Source organism: Passer domesticus, chromosome 14 (genome assembly GCF_036417665.1).
Source record: "Passer domesticus isolate bPasDom1 chromosome 14, bPasDom1.hap1, whole genome shotgun sequence".
Lineage (NCBI taxonomy): Eukaryota > Metazoa > Chordata > Aves > Passeriformes > Passeridae > Passer > Passer domesticus.
Window position 1 is genome coordinate 2,471,462 of NC_087487.1, and position 17,907 is coordinate 2,489,368.

The window sequence follows — 17,907 nt, forward strand, 5'->3', positions numbered from 1 at the left end:
GCGGGGGTTGCAGGCTGCGGGCTCGCGCTCTTCACCATTGACTAGCACCTCTTTCTCATTTCTTTTTTAGAGCTTTAAGTTTCTGAGAGACTGATGGCAATATGACCTGCTAAATTTAAGGGTTGGAACTCTTGGTTCTAGAACTCCAGTTCTGTCTGATTTCTTTTTTTTTTTCTTTCCTTTCCAAGTGAGCAACAATATGACTGTCTAACGCATGCCTTATTTAGCCTCTCCTGCAAGGATGACCTAGCCAGATGAATTTTAATAATGCTTCCGTGTAGAAGGTGTAAACTCTTTTGGGCTTGATGTGCTGTGAATGTTGCTTTTTTTTCCTCCTTTCCTCTCTTTACACGAGCAGTAGCCAGGCGGGTTCACGCATGCGCTGTTTTTTACTTCCTGTAGCTGTTAAATTCGGCACCGCTCAAACCGCACCGCTGCCATCTAGTGAGACTTCTTTTGTAAAGTACAGCAAAACTTAAAGATATATACAGTATATATTTATATTTGGGGGAGGGGAAACCAGAAGTCGTTGTGGTTCATTTTGAAGCTGCTGATATTCATTCCTTACTGTATGGCTGGAAGGAGGGAGTGATGCCGGGCCGGTGCTCGCAGCAGGGCCATTGGATTTCCTTAAGGGCTTTAACCATGGAGCGCGGGCTGTCCTGTTGGGCGTTGGGGCTGGGTGCTGCCAGGGGCTGCTGCTGGTGGTGGGATGCAGTTGGAAACAAAAACAAACCTTCAGTTTATAAATATATATATATGATTGCTTTTTAAGTGATTTTTTTTTTTTTGTTAACTCATGTAAATTCTCAAATCCTTTTGCACTGATGTGTTCGACATATTCTTGTACATTCAATTCAGGCAAACTTTTATAATTTTCTTTTTTTTTTTTTTTTTTTTTTGTTTAAATGATGAAATGTTACAGCATGGTGATATTCTATGCAACTAGTTATTCCTCTTTAGTTTGACACTGTAATTTCTCATGATTTAAAGATTGTAGAAATAGACCTACCAGGGTTCTCATGATGTGCGTAACTGTAGCTGCATGAACTCGTGTTCCGTGTATTTGTTGAAGTGCAATGATGTATAAAAAGTGGATTCACCTGTTTTTAAAAATAAAACACCGACAAAAACCGCTGTAGGTCTCATTTTTCAACCTTTAATCAGCAGAGCTGCGTGCACCCCGGAGCGCCGGGCGTGCCTCACTCCTTGGCCAGTCTGTGCAGCTCCTTCTCCACGTCCTCCACGAAGGCGGGGAAGTGCTGGTCCATGAGGCACAGGCGGATGAAGGGCCCCAGCTCGCGCGCGCTCCAGCCCGGCTGCCGCAGCGCCGCGGGCAGCTCGGGCCGCTGCCGCAGCACCGACTGCAACGGAGCGGGAAGGGCCCTGAGCTGGGACCGGGGACACAGCCACCCCCTCCCGTGCTGGGGAGCATGGAGCTGCCTGGGTCTGCTGCTCTCTGAGTGCTGTCAGTCAGCTGGGATTGCTGTGTGTGAGCTCTTCTCTGATGCCCAGGTGTGATTGCATGTAGCTTTTACACACTGTCAAATGCCCCTGCAATTAGTTCAGTTGGAAGTGGACCCTGGAAATGCCAATTTCCTGTGGGTATCCATCCTGCAATCAGTGTACACTCTCTGAGCTGTACATGCTGCCACATGGATTGTGTAGGGATAAGCAAGTGTGCACTTCCAAGCTTTTCATTTAGCCAGATGTCTTTTAGAAGGTATGGGGCTTTTATGTTAAAACTTCCTTTTTATCCCTGTTTAATCCCCTCTCAGCTTTTTCCCATGGTGGTGGGTGAACTCTGGGCATCGTGGCACTGGGGTTGGAATGAGGTGACCTTTGAGTCCCTTCCAGTCCAGCCCAGTCTGGGATTCTGTGCTGTCATTCTGTGATGACTACGAAGGAGGAAGACACAGAGAAGGACCTGCACTAAAGCAGAGCAGAAAAGAGCAGTTTTCTGCCCATCTGCTCCTGCACTGGCCTGAATTCCAGTAAATGAGCAGTTGATTCCAGGTATTTACCCAGAACTGCTCAGTGAAGCTGTCCATGGAATATGGGGATGCTTTCCTGTGGGTCAGGGTTGAGAATGGTCATGGGGAACCTCAGAGCCCCTGCCAGTGCCTAAAGGGGCTCCCAGAGAGCTGGAGAGGGACTGGGACAAGGGAGAATGGCTTTCCACTGCCAGAGAGGAGGGTTAGATGGGATATTCTGTGGTTCCTTGATTGATATTTTCAGGCTTCAGCTTTGATCTGCACAAGTCATTTCTGCAGAGTCAAACCAGTGCCAGAGCCATTCATTTGGATGTTGCCTCTGGGTATTTCTTTGCTCTCAGTGTGTCATTTGTTCCTATTCAAATGGGGTGATTACACCACCAAACACCTTGTTCTGCTGCTTATTCCCTGGCTCTGCATCATTACACAGATCCAGTTTTTTGCTGGTGTAGATGATGGCATCCCAGTGTTCAGGGAAGGCATTTCCCAGATGGAATCTCAGCTCATTCTCAGGCTCAGTTACAGACTCCAAACAGGAGATGTTTGTTTTTTACCTGTGCAAGCTGTGCTACAGATCTTCTTTCTCCAAGGCTTGTGCAGGAGTCTGGGAGAGGCTCATCTGGCTAGAAAATACCAAATGCAAATAAGGGCTTGTTACCAAGCAGTGTGGGTATGTGCAGGGGGGGAAGCAGTTCCATTTTTAGCCCTGACGGGAAGGGAATGTGCTCAGCTACCTTCTGCAGTAAAAAGACATCTTTTTATGGAACCTGCATGCACATCTGCTCCACTCTTTAAAAATGAAAGACATGACAGTTTAACTACAGGCCTGTTAGCTCGTGGCTAAACTGAAGTCACAAACAACTTCCTAGGAGCAACTTCAAAGAATGCTGTGGATGGATGCTCACAAGAGCACACTGCTTCTTTTCCATCAATCCAGATACCCAAGAGAGCAGAGATTTTGGAATAATCACCCTGGAAAATGATGTCTGTCTGTGCCTTTTCCAGTTACCTCAGGACTTGGAGAGGGGAAATGTTCTGTTCCTCCTGAGATTGCTTTTAGATGTGCCAGGTTGGGCTCAAATTGTAAACAGGCAGCTGTAGCAGCTCCTGCCACTGCACTCCAGGAGCACCCAGCAAGCAGCCAGGATCCAGGGTTACTCTGGGGCCCTGTTCAGCTGATTTCCCAATCCCATTTCATGCACAGTCCCACAGCTGTGGGAAACTCCTCGTGTCAGCTCCCTGAGGCTGAGGTGCCTGGTTTTGGGGGTGTGTGGTCACTTACTGCGTGCTCGGTGTCCATGGCCTGGGTGTCCTGGCTGAGGCTCTGCTCCTCAGCCCCCTGCACCGGGACGTAGTCGCTGAGTTTCTGCACGCAGCTGCAGCAGTGCTCCTGCATCTCCTCCCTGCAGCTGCCTCCGAACTGCACGCGGAACATGCGGCACTCGTTCTGCTCGCAACCACAGGGACAACAAATGAACTCGGAACCCCCTCCAGCTGCTTGGACTAAATCCATATTTGCTGGAGTTGGGAAGCAGGCAATAGGTTTGTGGATAACTGGGCCAATTTAAAAACAAATAAACAGGTTTTCCTGCTTTATTTTCATTTTTTCCCAGCAGCTTAACCAGAAGACTGTGACTGCTGATTTGAAAATCAGGTGAAAATATGCAAGAAAAGGGTAAGTGATGCAGGGCCACCTGTCACTAATTCAAGGTTTAGCCAAGTGGACAAGCCTTGCCAGGACTCAGCTTTTACACATAGCAGGAAAATTAAGTTTTATTCTTGCTGCAGGTAGTTTCCTATAAGGGTGTGCCAGCTCTGCAGTTATTTGTGACAAAAAACAACACAACAGTAATCAGTAATCAAACACAACTCTGGATCTGAACTAGAAATTCTGGGAATGGCATGTTCCAGTTAGGATTTATGTTCCTGATGCATCAAAGTCAACCCTACCTGCTCTGCCTGTGTGGAGCTAAACCAGCACATTCAGTTTGGCTCTCACCTGAATGTTCCCTGAACAGAAACCAGCAGGTTGAATAGCAGTGCAGGAAATTCAAATGCATTACTTCAAAGAGTGAAATGATACTAAAAATTACTGAAAACTCCCAGATAGCTCTGACCCCCCCCGAGCAGGTTGTCGGGCTGTCCCATAATAGATATTTTTAATAAGTGCCCCAGGTTCAGCAAAGTGCAATGAAATGGGGATGGAATCTATGGTGTGTGATAAGCTTGGCCTAAGCACCTTGAGCTGACGTAAGGGAGGTGCACATTCAGTGTTTAGAGAGTAAATGAATGGAATTTCTGTTTGATCTTGAAATTTCAAATTTAAAAAACTTAAAGTACTAGAAAAGCAGCAAATTCTCCTTGACCCAGCTTGGCTTATTTAGGTCTTCACCTTCCTAAGGTTCCAATGTCAACCCCATTTTCAGTGCCCATTTTAATCCCACGCTGCTGGAACACGAGGACACCTCTCCTCACAGCTCCTGTCTCAGAGATGAGGCAGCTCTTCCTGACAGCCCCTGTGTTTACATGCCTGCTGCCTGAAGATGTTTGAGTCCCATAAAAAGATATTTAGGGCAGGGTAAGCACAAAAGCCTGTCTCAGTGCTTTTTAAAGGGAAAAATGTCAAACTGATGTGAAGTGTAGCACTCATTTGCCAATGTCCAGTTGGATTTGCCCTCATTAATTAAGGAACTGGGCAGCCTGTCAGAGCCAGGCAGTGCCAGACAGGTGAGTTCTGATTTCAGTGCACAAAAGGAACTTGGCTGGAGTTCCTTAGGACACTTTCAAACAGCACTTGCTTGTTTAGATCCCCAAATCAATTTTGAGGCTGAGCTATTTGGACTCCCTTGGGTTTCTCACAAGGACTGTTAAATACTTTAGTTTGAAGTTAATAAACAACAGTGGACTTTGAAAATTAAACATTGTTCCTTTGTGGAAAGAGAGCTGTGATATGTCAAGGTTTATAGCATAAACTGAGGCCTGGGCAGTCACACCTGAACCACGCAAAAGCTGAAGTATTAAAGAACCCTGATGTCATGGAATTGTTACATTTGTATCTCTTCCATGCTGGGGTGGGGGGATGAGCCCAAGGAAAACAATATAAAGGGAAATGATTTATAGCAAAATTATCAAGAATTTTCATCTTGTTCCTGTTCATAGTTTTGAAACTCATTGTGCTGGCTAAGAGCCACAGTGCCCTACTGAAGCCCTGTTTGAAGGGATGAATAAGTTCCACTGTAAATGCAATATTAATGACTTACAAAAAACAAGATAAACCAGAAATTTATCATAAAGATGAGCACAGAAGCTGCATCCACTGTTAGGATATAAAGCAGAGAAGCTGTGTGGTAAAACCACTGCAGCTGAAGTTGGGTGAATTTATGGTAAGAAAACACTGAGATGCACCAAATTAACTTCAGGCTGTTAAAATTCCTCCTTTCCTGAAGTGGCCCTCAGAGCTTTGCTGGAGCCTGGCAGTGAGTGTGGTGTTGGCTTTGTCCTGCTGCTGAGGAGCAGCAGAATCCCTTGATGCTGCACTGGCTCTGGTAACTGGGAAGGAACAGCCTGCAGCTTCATCAGAACCAATTCCTGCCCCAGCTGCCTTCAGGTTTTCCAGGGTTTCTAACAAGCTGATAGAAAGCAGAGTGCAGAGGTGTTTTGGTTTCAGGCATAACCTAGGAATTGAAAACACTGAGGTACTTACAGAGTATCAGAGTTAATCTAAGAACAAAAAACCCTGAGATTTTTACACAAACTGGTAATAAGAAGGTGCTGTTTGATTATTTAAAGGCAAACCAACCACTTTTCCTCAGGAGAGCTGAGTGGGTGACCAGAAACCCATGTCCATTTTGTTTCCTTGAGTACCAAACACCTTAACCACCAGCCTGCTGCTGCTGTGCCAGGAGCCACAAAATGGCTCAGTTATTGCTTGGTTAGAGAGTGTTTCCTGAAGTGCAGTCTGACTCAGAGGAATCTTGGAAGAGATTAGCTTCATCTTTCTGTTAGTTGTGGCAGATAGATTGGGAAATACAACTAGTCTGGCTATTTTAGCAGCTAACTCTCAGAGAGCAGTCTAAAAACTGAATATTAGCAGTTACAAAGGATATTCAATATTCAATCCATTCTTGTTTAGTATCTAGAGTAAAAAAAAAATTCTAATTTACATAGATAATTTACACCTTCTAGTTTAATTTAGCCAAAAGGCAGAGGTTTTCCCCATCTGTGTTATGCATTAGGAATGTTGCAAGCAGCTGAGCTCACCTTGGCCTGTGCCTGGAGCAGCAGGCACTCTGCTCTCCTCACTATCTTCAGCCACTTGTGGCAATCAATCAGGGAAAAGCCTTCCTGAAATAAAGCACAAACAAGGTCCCAGCAAACAGCAGCACCAGGAGCATGTTTAAGTTCTGTGATGTAATTAAAGCCCTAATGAAGACCAGTCACTGCAGCTAGGCAGTTTTTGGAGCTGTCAAACAGCTGCACTGTGGAAGTTTCACCACTCCAGGGATTAAATGCAGTAGCAGCACTGTGTCCAAGTATGTTCTCATTTCCACACCTCTGTACATTTACATTTGTGCATGCTGTGGAAGGCCGTGAAAAGCAGAATAAAGCAGCTGCGAGCGGAGCTCTGAGTGCTGAAGTTGCCCGGGAGGGCAGCAGAGGGCAGGCGAAGCCGGGGAATGCACAGCCCCGCTGCATCCCAGCCCCGGGGAGGCCCCGGCTCCAGGTGCCGCTCAGGGAACCCAGCAGCAGCGCCGTTAATTGGTAAAGATGTTTTTGTACTCCAGTCGCATCACTGTCAGTCTCTTCAAACTCCACAGGCTGCTCAGCCTCCTGTCAAAGCACCACAGGCAAGTGAAAAACAACTGCAAAGCAACGGACTGTGTCTCCCAAGGCACTCTGAGCCACTGCTTAGCAAAGTCAGGGGAAAACCCAAGCAATTAATCAATGTTAGGGCAGGAGGAAATCAGGCACCCGTTGTACCCAAACTCACAGTACTTTCAATGACCAAGGGCTTGAGCCCAGGCTGCTTTCAAGGGGTCCTAAGGGTCAAACCCCCCAAGTGACATCCATCCTGCAGGGCCAGTGGTGTTTGCACAGTCACACCCGTGTTAGGTGGGTCCAGGCTGCAAAGCCATCTGCCATTCTGGAACAGGAATCACCTCAGTGACTGCTGCTTTGCTGTGCTGGCACTGGCTTTACAGTCTCATGCAGCAACTGCATGTGCATTTTTAGCTGCACTTCACAGAGGAATCTCTCAAAACCCGTGAGGAGTTGAAGCAAAGGCAGAGTGGATCACAGACTCTGCCGTGACAGCCTCCAGAATGCAGCCAGCAGGGAAGTACCATTCCCAAAAGAGCTGGGGTCAGAGGGACAGAGGGACAGGAGAACTGCCCTGTGTGCTGCCAAAGCAGCTGAGGGCCAGTCCCTTGCAGTGTCTCTGTGCACTGAACACACTCAAAGTGCCCTAAGGCAGGACGTGCTAAGCTGGAAAGGACTAAAGGCCAGAAAACAGGGAGAGATCACCTGCTGAGCAACGGGGAGAGGCTGAACCAAGCCCCAAATGCTGTCAGTGAAGCAATTCCAAACCATTCCCTCACGAGGCCACTTTGAGTTGTGGCCACTTGTGCTTGTTCTGTTCATTTCAAGTAGTTTCTGTTTTGGAGACACACCAACTGTTTATTTAAATATAGCTATTCCCATATTCAGTCTGGTTTTACAGTGTTTTTCCTTTCACTGGAGATGAAGGTTGAACAAATGTTGTCTCCTATAAATAATAACTGTTTTCAAAGAAATTACAGAAGGCAGTCACTGTTTAATTTTCCTACCAACTTTTTTATTGATGTTTCCCAGGTTCTTTTATATGTTCTGTTTCTGAGGTAAAACAAGTGGGAAAAACTAGCGTTTGGAATTTTTATTTATGTATTCCTGATTACCCAACTCCAACCCTCAAATTTGATTTAAGTGAAATATAACCACTTTATTTTTAAAATCATTGTCCCTGTATTCCCAGAATCCCAGCCTGGTCTGGGTTGAGAGGCACCCTAAAGCCCATGCAGTGCCACCCTGTGCCATGGGCAGGGACACCTGCCACCAGCCCAGGCTCTCCAAGCCTGGCCGGGTCACTCCAGGGCTGGGGCAGGGTGTGTGAAGTCAGGTGAATGAACCAGAGCAGCACGAGGGGAGAACACAATGAACGTGTCCCTTACCTGCTCTCTGCCAACACCCAGCAGTGGGGCGTGGGGCAGGCCTGGGAACGGCAAGGCAGTGTTTTGGGATTCCATCCACTGTGCCTTCCCACAGGTGATGGACTGACCCTCGACACGCTCGGGGTGTGGGCGACGGCACAGAAAAAAAGCAGCGTTCCGTCTGGATTGGTGCTGCCACCAGGCTGCCAGAGCAGGGAACAGAGCGGCTGCTCCCCTTCCCTTGAGCAGGGACCGCACAGTTCCGCACAGAACAGTGCCAGGCTGCTCCCCTTCCCTTGTCAGGGACCGCACAGAACATGCCAGGCTGCTCCCCTTCCCTTGTCAGGGACCGCACAGAACAGTGCCAGGCTGCTCCCCTTCCCTTGTCAGGGACCGCACAGAACATGCCAGGCTGCTCCCCTTCCCTTGTCAGGGACTGCACAGAACATGCCAGGCTGCTCCCCTTCCCTTGTCAGGGACCGCACAGAACATGCCAGGCTGCTCCCCTTCCCTTGTCAGGGACTGCACAGAACATGCCAGGCTGCTCCCCTTCCCTTGTCAGGGACCGCACAGAACATGCCAGGCTGCTCCCCTTCCCTTGTCAGGGACTGCACAGAACATGCCAGGCTGCTCCCCTTGCCTTGAGCAGGGACTGCACAGAACATGCCAGGCTGCTCCCCTTCCCTTGTCAGGGACCGCACAGAACATGCCAGGCTGCTCCCCTTCCCTTGTCAGGGACTGCACAGAACATGCCAGGCTGCTCCCCTTCCCTTGTCAGGGACTGCACAGAACATGCCAGGCTGCTCCCCTTCCCTTGAGCAGGGACTGCACAGAACATGCCAGGCTGCTCCCCTTCCCTTGAGCAGGGACTGCACAGAACATGCCAGGCTGCTCCCCTTCCCTTGAGCAGGCAGCGGCCGCGGCTGCTGCAGCCAGGCAGGCAGGGGTAAAGCAAGAGGGCAGTGTAAGATTAACCAGAATATCCCCAAAACGCAGCCTAGAACGGGGCAGGGGCACGAGAGCCCAAATGTTCACCATGTGAGGAGAGAAACGGCAGCACTTTATTAAGTTTGGTCATCGATGTTCAGTCAGGCACACACCCCTGTTGTTCTCCATGACTGAACTTGTAACAGAAGTGGGGTAAAGGAAAGCTCTTTCCTACATCTGTGACCAAAACCTAAGTTTCTCCGAGGGAGGACTGAGTGGAATTAAGCTGAAGGGGAAAACAAAGCAAGATGTTTCCCAAATGTTTTGGAAGCAGGCAAGATGTGACCACAGCTGCCACGAGGCAGGAGCCAGAAATGCTGATCCAGTCTCACAGCCATGGAGTCCAGCACTGCCTGGGAAATACTTTTGTTCTGACTTCACATTTGAGCATTCAGAAACCTGCTGGGTAATGAGGGCTGTGAGCTGTGCTGGAAGGTATTGTGTGTGATTTATGAATATTTTTTATTGTAGCATTTAGAAACCCTGTGGTGCTAAACAACACAGGAATAGATTATCTGTGTTTTGTTAGACTGCAGCCTATCTGAAGGAAAATGACTTTGTGCCTAAGAAATGTTATTTGTGCAGCAGTTCAGCTGTGCTGGCTTGCATCACTTGGTTTGGACTCACTCATGCACAAGGCAGATGTTTCCAAACAAAACTCTCTGTAAACAATAGCTTAGGAGGAAAAGCTTTTCCTTGGTCACAAACATGGTCTAGTCTGCCCTTAATTCACAACCAGTATTTAAAAATACAAACTAAACCCCGGAGTGCTATAGAGAAACATCTCCAGTCTGGGCTGCCCTTCTACCAGGCCCACGAAATGCAAATACAGCAGTGTGCTCTCAGTTTACAGCTCAAGGGAAGGTAGGGGCTGTGGGTAAGGACTCCGCTGTGGCATTTGCAGGACAGGATGAGGTCAGCTTCTGACCTCATGGTTCCTGCTCTGGAATTGACTCTGTGTTTTGGTAGGGATTTTTGAGGGTTTTTTTTAATTCTTTTTTTTTCTCTGGGGATTTTTCTAGTTTTTAGTTGTCTCTGTTTCTTTAGGGAGGTCTCAACACTGATAGGTGTTCTTCACACAGGATTGCAACTTAATGGGCTTTTTGGGGTTTTTTTGTTAAGGTTGGGATTAAATGGTAACATGGTATTTTTGTTTACATGTAGATGTTTATGAGTTTTTATTTATGTTACAGTATTTTGTTATAGTATAGTATTTATGTTATAGTATTTCACTCAGATTCTATGCTGAGTGATGGTAACACTATTTAAAATGACCAAAGACAGTAAACATGAATAGCTTAGGAAATTTCTTATTGTTGGCATTTACCTAATGGATGCTGACAAAGTGTTTTAAGGACACTTTTGCTCCCCCCATATGAAGATACAACAGAATGATTAATATGTGCAGCATGCCACTGTGGCTGGAAACAAATTAAAAAGCTGTGGGAGTGTCTTAACAACCATAGGACTATAGTATAGTATATATTATATAGTATTTTTATTTATGTTATAGTATATAGTATAATATAGAACATTATATAGTACGTTATACTATAGTATACTATAATATACTATAGTATAGTATACTATTATATATAGTATATAGTATACTATTATATTATATTATAGTATACTATAGTATACTATAATATACTATATTAGAGTATACTACTATATATAGTATAAAATGGTAATGTATTTTTAATAAGGTTTTTAAAGGATAAATTATTGAATTAAGAAATTATATTTAAATTATTTTTATTTTTATTTATTAATTGTTTGAATGATGAATTATTATTAATGATTTGAATGTATGAGTAGTGCACAGCTGCCAGGGTGGTGCTGGCTGGGAGAAGAGAAAAGCTACAGGCCTCAGACAACATCCTGCTTGCACCATTGTGACACTGGGCAGCACCATGGACACAATTCCATGGAAAACAGAGCAATCTACCTCCAAAGTTTCCAGGGAAGCACCTGAGACAGCTCCTTAACCCTTGCCTTCCCAGGGTAAGGCACCTCTACACAAGTGGCAGCAAACCTCGCTCAGCTCCACTCTTGGAGCCCGGGCACAAGGAGGGATTTGGGAGAGTTTTTGTGGGAAGGGCTGTGCTGTGCTGTGCTGCTCTGAGCAGCCTGCCAGCTCCTGCAGTCACCAAAGCTCAGGGATGGCTGAAACCCCGTGCCACTCCTCCCAGGCACAGAGGCACTGCCCAGCTGTGCCACCCCGTGCAGAGCTGCACGCCCTGGGGCTGCTCCCCACGCTGGGACAGAGTCAGGACTCACTGCCTGGCTTCAAAGCGTGCTCCAATCCCCACATTTTTGACCCTTATATTGTGGGTATTATTACAATTGAACATTTTTACTGCCCAACACCTTGCTTATCCTTGGAAGTGCCTGACTTGGCACCAGAGCAATGGTAATGTTATTTCCAGGTGTCCCCACAGTGATCTTCCTGATCAAAACAGAACCCAGATAGTGGAGCTGCAAGGACTGCTGATAACCATTCCCCCAGGAGACAGGAAAATAAAGATGTGTGAGCAGGCAGGCAGAAAAAGCTGGTGAAGAAGCTGGTTCAAGAATTATATAGAATGTTAACAGGCAAAACTGAGATGCTTTCAGAAAACTGGAGAAGGTGTTCACAGGTAAGTGGTGATCAATGGTGATCACTTTAGTAAGGGTTAGTAGGTTATTATAATTATTATATCAATAGGTTATTATAATAAAAAAGCTGCAAATGCTTAAAACATTATATAGATTCTAAATTAAATGGTTGCATAAATCTGAAAAATAGCAATTTCTAACTCCTTGCCTTCCCAAAAGAGAATGTGAGTTGCCATTTTACACTTTTTTCCTAAAATAAGCAGTTTTCTATTTAAAAAGTAAACATTCTTCATTAATGACTGTAGAATAAAGTTGTGAAAATTAAACTTCTAACATCATTTCACTCCAGTCTTCATTACTACCTTGTAACACACCTGGAAGTAGAAATGTTTGTATCTATTTCCAGTATTTAAGTAAGGCCAAATACATCAGGCTTGATTTCTGCAGCATGTGCTGTCTTGAAAACTGAGTCAAGATTAGAACAACATGAACCAAAAAAAAAAACCCAAAAACCCCCAAACAAGACAACCTGTAGAGTGAAGGGAAGCACAAAGCTGTCCCTGCAAACATTCCAACCTTACCAATCAAGGCAGAGAGCAGGAGTAAGGAACAAAAGGATGTTAAGCTTTGCAAGGGCAGTTTTGGAGCCTCCATCTCTTATGTTGCTCTGTGTGGCACAGAACACACAGGGCTGCACTCAGGCAGGGAGGGAATGCAGGACACACAGAGCCACCCCTGAGGGGACAAAGCACGGTGGCTTTGGCCCAAGTGCACACACTGCCTGCAGGAGCAGGGCTGTGGAGGGGCACAGCCCCTGACAGCAAAGGCAGGCCCTTACCTCAGCACAGACCTCAACACTTCAGGGACAGCCTGAGCTGTTTTGGGTTTTTTTCCCAGTGACACAGAGAGGGGAACTGGATGCTCAGGGATGAGCTGGCTGAAGGTCTTCAGGGCGTCCCACTAATGTATTCTTTCATTCTCAGTATAAAATGTACTTCACTGACTGGTAGCACACATTAAACTCTAGGGTAAATACACTTCATTAACAGAATCACTAATCTCAAAAAAAAAATTCTAAGAGCTTAGGTTTAGGAGAATTGGGGCAAGAGAAAAGGAAAGAGCAGGAGCCCTTGACATGGAACAGAAACGGGAAAGCTGATGCAGAAAGATACTCTCAGCTCGTCCAAAACAATCATGTCAACAGCACACATTGAAATAAACAGACTGAAACTGAGATTTCTGAACTGCAATTGTGGTACTAAATAATCCAACAAAACTTTAATACAAGAACAACCTTCTGTGGCTTTGCAGGGCTCCACCACAAAGCAGCATTAGCAGCCTGCTCACTGCCCAGCTCTCTGTCAGGAGCCCTCAGTTACTGCACAGGGACCAGCTCTGCCCAGGGCACTGCTGTGAATCTCATCTGCAAAATTTGGTGCCTGAGTTTCAGGCACTGCAAAGAGAGCATCAGGAACATGAGATGCCTGCTGAATGCCTGCCTAATTAATGAGTGAGAATCTACTGTACCCTAAGCACTGGTAGCTTATTGGAAGTCATGAGGGGACCAGGAGGGCACTGAGGACATTTAGTCTACACTTCAAAAGATCAGGTCACAAATCAATTACTCTGGATTAATTTTATCCTATTAAGTAAGTCCTCTTCACAATTTCAATTTGCTTCATTTGTAGGATATTATGAATTCTAGCACCAGAAATAATTGCACTGAATAAAACACCAAAATATAATTTCCATGATGTGTTGATAGAGAGGGGAAAGGAAATAAGAGTTGTGGTAAATGGAACATGATGTGTCTTGAGCATGGCCAAAAATTACCAGAGATGCTGTTGAGATCTTCCTGTAAAATTCCATTGACTACAGTAGACAAGAATGAGGTTTTTCTACCATCAAATATGCAGTCTGTTAGACAACACTGCAGCAAAAAGAGCTCCTCAAATACATTATGCAATTTAATTCCAAATGAAGAATTTGGGTTAAAAAAGAATAAAATAAAACAAATCAAAACACTCTTTAATTTGTATTACGCATCAGAGATTTTTATGTTCCATGCTCTGAAGTTCCATTTACCTCCTCTTCATTCCATTACACAAGGAATAGATGGTATTTCAAAAGGAAAACAGTTGTTTCTGTATTTATTAAAAACAACAGTTGTTAGGATATGTGAATATTTTATTGCTATTTTATAAATATTGTTCTTAGAAACGGATCATAAAAGAGCCCGTGGGCCCTAAGGAAAAGGTTTCTTAAGTTTCCTACTTCAATAAAATTAAAAGGACTAAGAGAATATGTAAGTACACCCATCACAGACAAAATATTTTGATAGCAATCAGAAACACCTGAATGTTGTTCCTACTATGGATATTGATCCAGCCATCAGCAAAACAGAAATTTTTCTTCACAACTCTTTCAGTTTTGTGCAAATGTTGTTCATAGGTGAGAAACAGAAAAAAAAAAACCCAACCTTTTATTATTCATCAATGAAAATGTTACAAAAATTGAAGTTCTGCACGTCGAGAAGGAAATGTGTCCCTGTGACCCAGCTCTTGTTCCTGTGCAGAGGAACAAAGCTACAATAATTGTTATCCAGTTCCCTCAAACCAGGAGCCCGGAGCACATCAAAAGGGCTGGAAAGTAGGGATTAGGAGATAGATCAAAAGACAAGGCATCAAGAGTTTAAAGGCTGCAGTTCTGTGAGTACACAGAGGGGATTTCAATTGAAGGCAGCACACGGGTGTGGCAGGACACCGTGGCAATCCAAGGGACACTGCCCAGGCCAGGCCAGCAAGGGGACATGAGAGCACAAGTGAAATCGTGCCACCAGCTGCAGCATTCCATCCGAGCTGATGCATTCCCTGTGGAGCAGGGGTTGTGCACGATCCCCTCTGACAGAACAGGATAATGGACCCCCAGTGAGTGCATCTGGAGTGTGACAGGCTCCAGGCATGGGCTGTACTTAGTCGTGCAAAGCCTGCTGAAATATTGTGACAGGTTTGTGACAGCACTGACAGCTGCGACTGGAGAGATGGAACCACAGGGATTAACCATTTCTGATGATTTCTGCAGCAGAAATCAGCCTGAGCAGCACTGCAAGGTGGTTTGTTGCTATGTGGCATCTCTGGAAGGAGTTTGCAAAATGCCCCATCCCTGGAAGTGCTCAGGAACAGGCTGGAGGGAGCTCTGGGCACCCTGGGACAGTGCAAGTGTCCCTGCCCCTGGCACTGGATGAGCCCTGCCAGCCCAAACCATGCTGGGATTCCATGAAAACGAGCACATGGGGTACCTGGTGGGGGTTTCAGCCCCTCAGGTGTGTTCAAGAGGAAAGTGGGAGGACTGGAGCTGCTCCAGTCTCAGAAACACACAGTCCCAGTACACAGCAGTCCCACCAGTTCAGTCCTGCAGGCACAGAACACACCTGTGCCACCAGCCCAAACACTCCTGCCCAAAGAGCTGCACCCAAAGCCGTCAACAGGCTGTGAAACCAACTGTATGTAACTTTTCTTTAACAAATCCTAAATGTTAGTGTGTCAACTTTAAGGCTGCCAAAAGAAATGTCTGAAATAAACCAAAACAACTTTTTTTTTTCTTTTTTTTGAACTCTCAGTACTCTATTTTGGTCACATCTACCAAGCATGTCTGTTCCACCTCTCCTGCACTATGTGATAGCTCCCACAGTATCTCAGTGTCTCTGAGAAGCTGGAACAGTCCTGACAGATCCCAGAAATTCCTCATCTGGCATTTCAAGCAAAGCAGCTGCCTGAAAGTTTCACTGGCCACTGAACACAAGAGCTGCAAGAAGTGCTTTTCTCAGCCAAGTTCTTAGCAGCTTTTCTGATCCTCATCCTTCCCCACAGCACACTTTTATCTGCCCTGGTACTTGCCAGATTCAGCCTTTGCCAGCCAAGTCTCTGAAGGGCTGCAGCTCTGGGGTGTGCCTTTCCTGCACTTGGGTTAGTTATCAGGAGTTGCTGTTAGCTTTTATGTTTACTTCAAGGACTTCCAGAGGAATGTCAGACACTGGTCACTAACAGGAACAGGAGCATCCTGCACTGAGGCATTCCAAGCAGAATGTGGTAAGGGATGGCAGCAAGTCTCATTCCCATCCACATTTTCAAAACCTCTTTCCTTTTTCTTATTCAACACAACAGTTAAAGTACTTTCCATGGTCCCTTTTTACCTTGTCCTCACTAAATGAGCTGGGGGCCACCCACAGCAGCTCTCTGTTAGCTCATGTTCCTAACACAAAGGCCAAAAAATTCAAGGTTATCCATGGTTCTCCCCTATACTTAAATTTCTATAAGTTTACGACCCTTTAAGAGGCACAGTAAAAACTAATTTATAAGCTTATACATATTTAAAGCTGCAACACAGTCTCTTATACATTCTGTTAAAAAAGCTTTGCTATCTTTACACTGCAGCACCTTCCAGTGGTTTGTAATACCTTTCCAACATATTTATCAGCCAGTTCCTAGTGGTTATCACCACTGAGTACTGGTGATGTGCACTGAGCACACTTAATTCCACCTTCCAGCAAGCTCTTCTGTGTCAGAGCATCAAACCCACTCCCTCCAGACAGAATTTTCCTTTTGGTGCCATTGTGCAATCTTTAGTAGCTGGTTATGCTTAAGCAAGTGCAGGCTACAGGAAAAGCAGTTGACACAAGTTTGGATTTTGTCTCCAAGGATCTTCTGTTGTATGTTAAATCTCATCATCCAGCACAGACAATACAAACCCTTTGATAAACCAGATTGTCAAACCAAAATATTAGCAGGCAAGCAGTCAGCTGGACCACATAGCAAATTAATAGTTTTACCTGTTTCTAAACAATGTATTTTCCTGTTTTCTTAGTCAGAAGAATCATGAAAAAAAACCCCAAATATATTTCAACAACAGCAACACTTAACATTACCTCCTAATCTAGATTTTTAGAACTGCAGAAGAAATGTTGATCCACAGCAGGAAATACTGCATTTAGTATTATTCTGATAAATGTGAAGGGAAAGCAGCACATGAGAATTACCATGAGCAAACCAAAATTGACAGTTCCCACTCAGTGGGAGAGAAGATGAAGCTGAGAAAAGAAACCAAGTTAATACTGATGGTAACATGAAGGAAAAATGTTCATTATACGTGACAAACTTACCAGCACTGTTCGCCCTTGGGAAATGAAGAAGTGGCCAGACTCCACAATGGTAAGGACAAGAGGGCCTGATTCTTCATTTGATTCAAACACCTTTAAAAAGACAGACAAAGGAAAATCTGGCCCTGCAAGCACAGAATCTACAATTCTCATTCTAGTGCCAAATAAAAGGTCTCAAAGGTCGCTGTTAGAAGCCAGGTGTGTAATTCCTATCTCACTAATGCAACTTATCTTTCACTCCCACAGACAGGAAGCACATTAAATGATTTTTTTTTCACTAATTATACCTCCATATAGAGATTTAACTACTTGGGACCCTCTGGATTCTTCCACCTTCATCTCTAGTTTTTAATGCCATAGGTTACTGTTGACTGAAGGAATAAAAAAAAGTGGGCCACTAACACTGATATATTGTCATTAATAATTCATGAGGCAAAACCTCTCCCGATTCCTGCTTTAGCTCTGTACTCGCAAAAAGACACCCGAAAGACCTCATTTATTCGTGTTTGCCTCACAGCACAGTCAGTTACCCCACACCGTCCCACCACCCTCCCCGCGCCGCCGGCACCTTCCAAGAGGTGTTTTGCCCCTCATCGTCACCGTCCTTCGGGGGGAGGAAGCGACCGTAGCGCTTCAAGGGCCACACTGTGGCGCTACCGAGGAGGGAGGTGTCACCGGCGCTGCCCGGAGCCGAAGCCAGCCCAGGCTGGGAGCCACGACTGCTGCCAGCTGCCGCCATCCCACTCTGAGGGGCTGAGGGCTCTGGGCTCTGAGGGGACTGAGGGCGCTGAGGGGCTCAGGGCTCTGAGGGCTCTGAGGGGCTCTGGGGGGGTTGAGGGCTCTGAGGGGCTCAGGGCGCTGAGGGGCTCAGGGCTCTGAGGGCGCTGAGGGGCTCTGGGGGAGTTGAAGGCTCTGAGGGGCTGAGGGCTCTGAGGGCGCTGAGGCGGGAAGCAGCAGCCAATAGGAAGACGGAGAGGGCGAGCGG

At 45.8% G+C, this 17,907-nt stretch overlaps 2 protein-coding genes across 2 annotated transcripts in view; one reads left to right on the forward strand and one right to left on the reverse strand.

Annotated features, from left to right (window-relative positions):
• Positions 1–1,137, forward strand: part of NPTN (neuroplastin) — a 25,133-nt gene extending 23,996 nt beyond the window's left edge. The window contains exon 8 of the mRNA XM_064389299.1: positions 71–1,137. The gene's annotated coding sequence lies outside the window, so the exon portion shown is untranslated. The remainder of the gene's footprint in view (positions 1–70) is intronic.
• Positions 876–17,661, reverse strand: REC114 (REC114 meiotic recombination protein). Its single transcript, XM_064389300.1, has 6 exons — positions 17,491–17,661; positions 16,926–17,015; positions 6,255–6,338; positions 3,277–3,441; positions 2,549–2,617; positions 876–1,364 (listed from the first exon to the last, which is right to left on the reverse strand). The coding sequence occupies exons 1-6, from the start codon at positions 17,659–17,661 to the stop codon at positions 1,203–1,205; spliced, it is 741 nt and encodes a 246-aa protein (XP_064245370.1). The 3' UTR covers positions 876–1,202.
• Between the last annotated feature and the right edge of the window lie 246 nt (positions 17,662–17,907).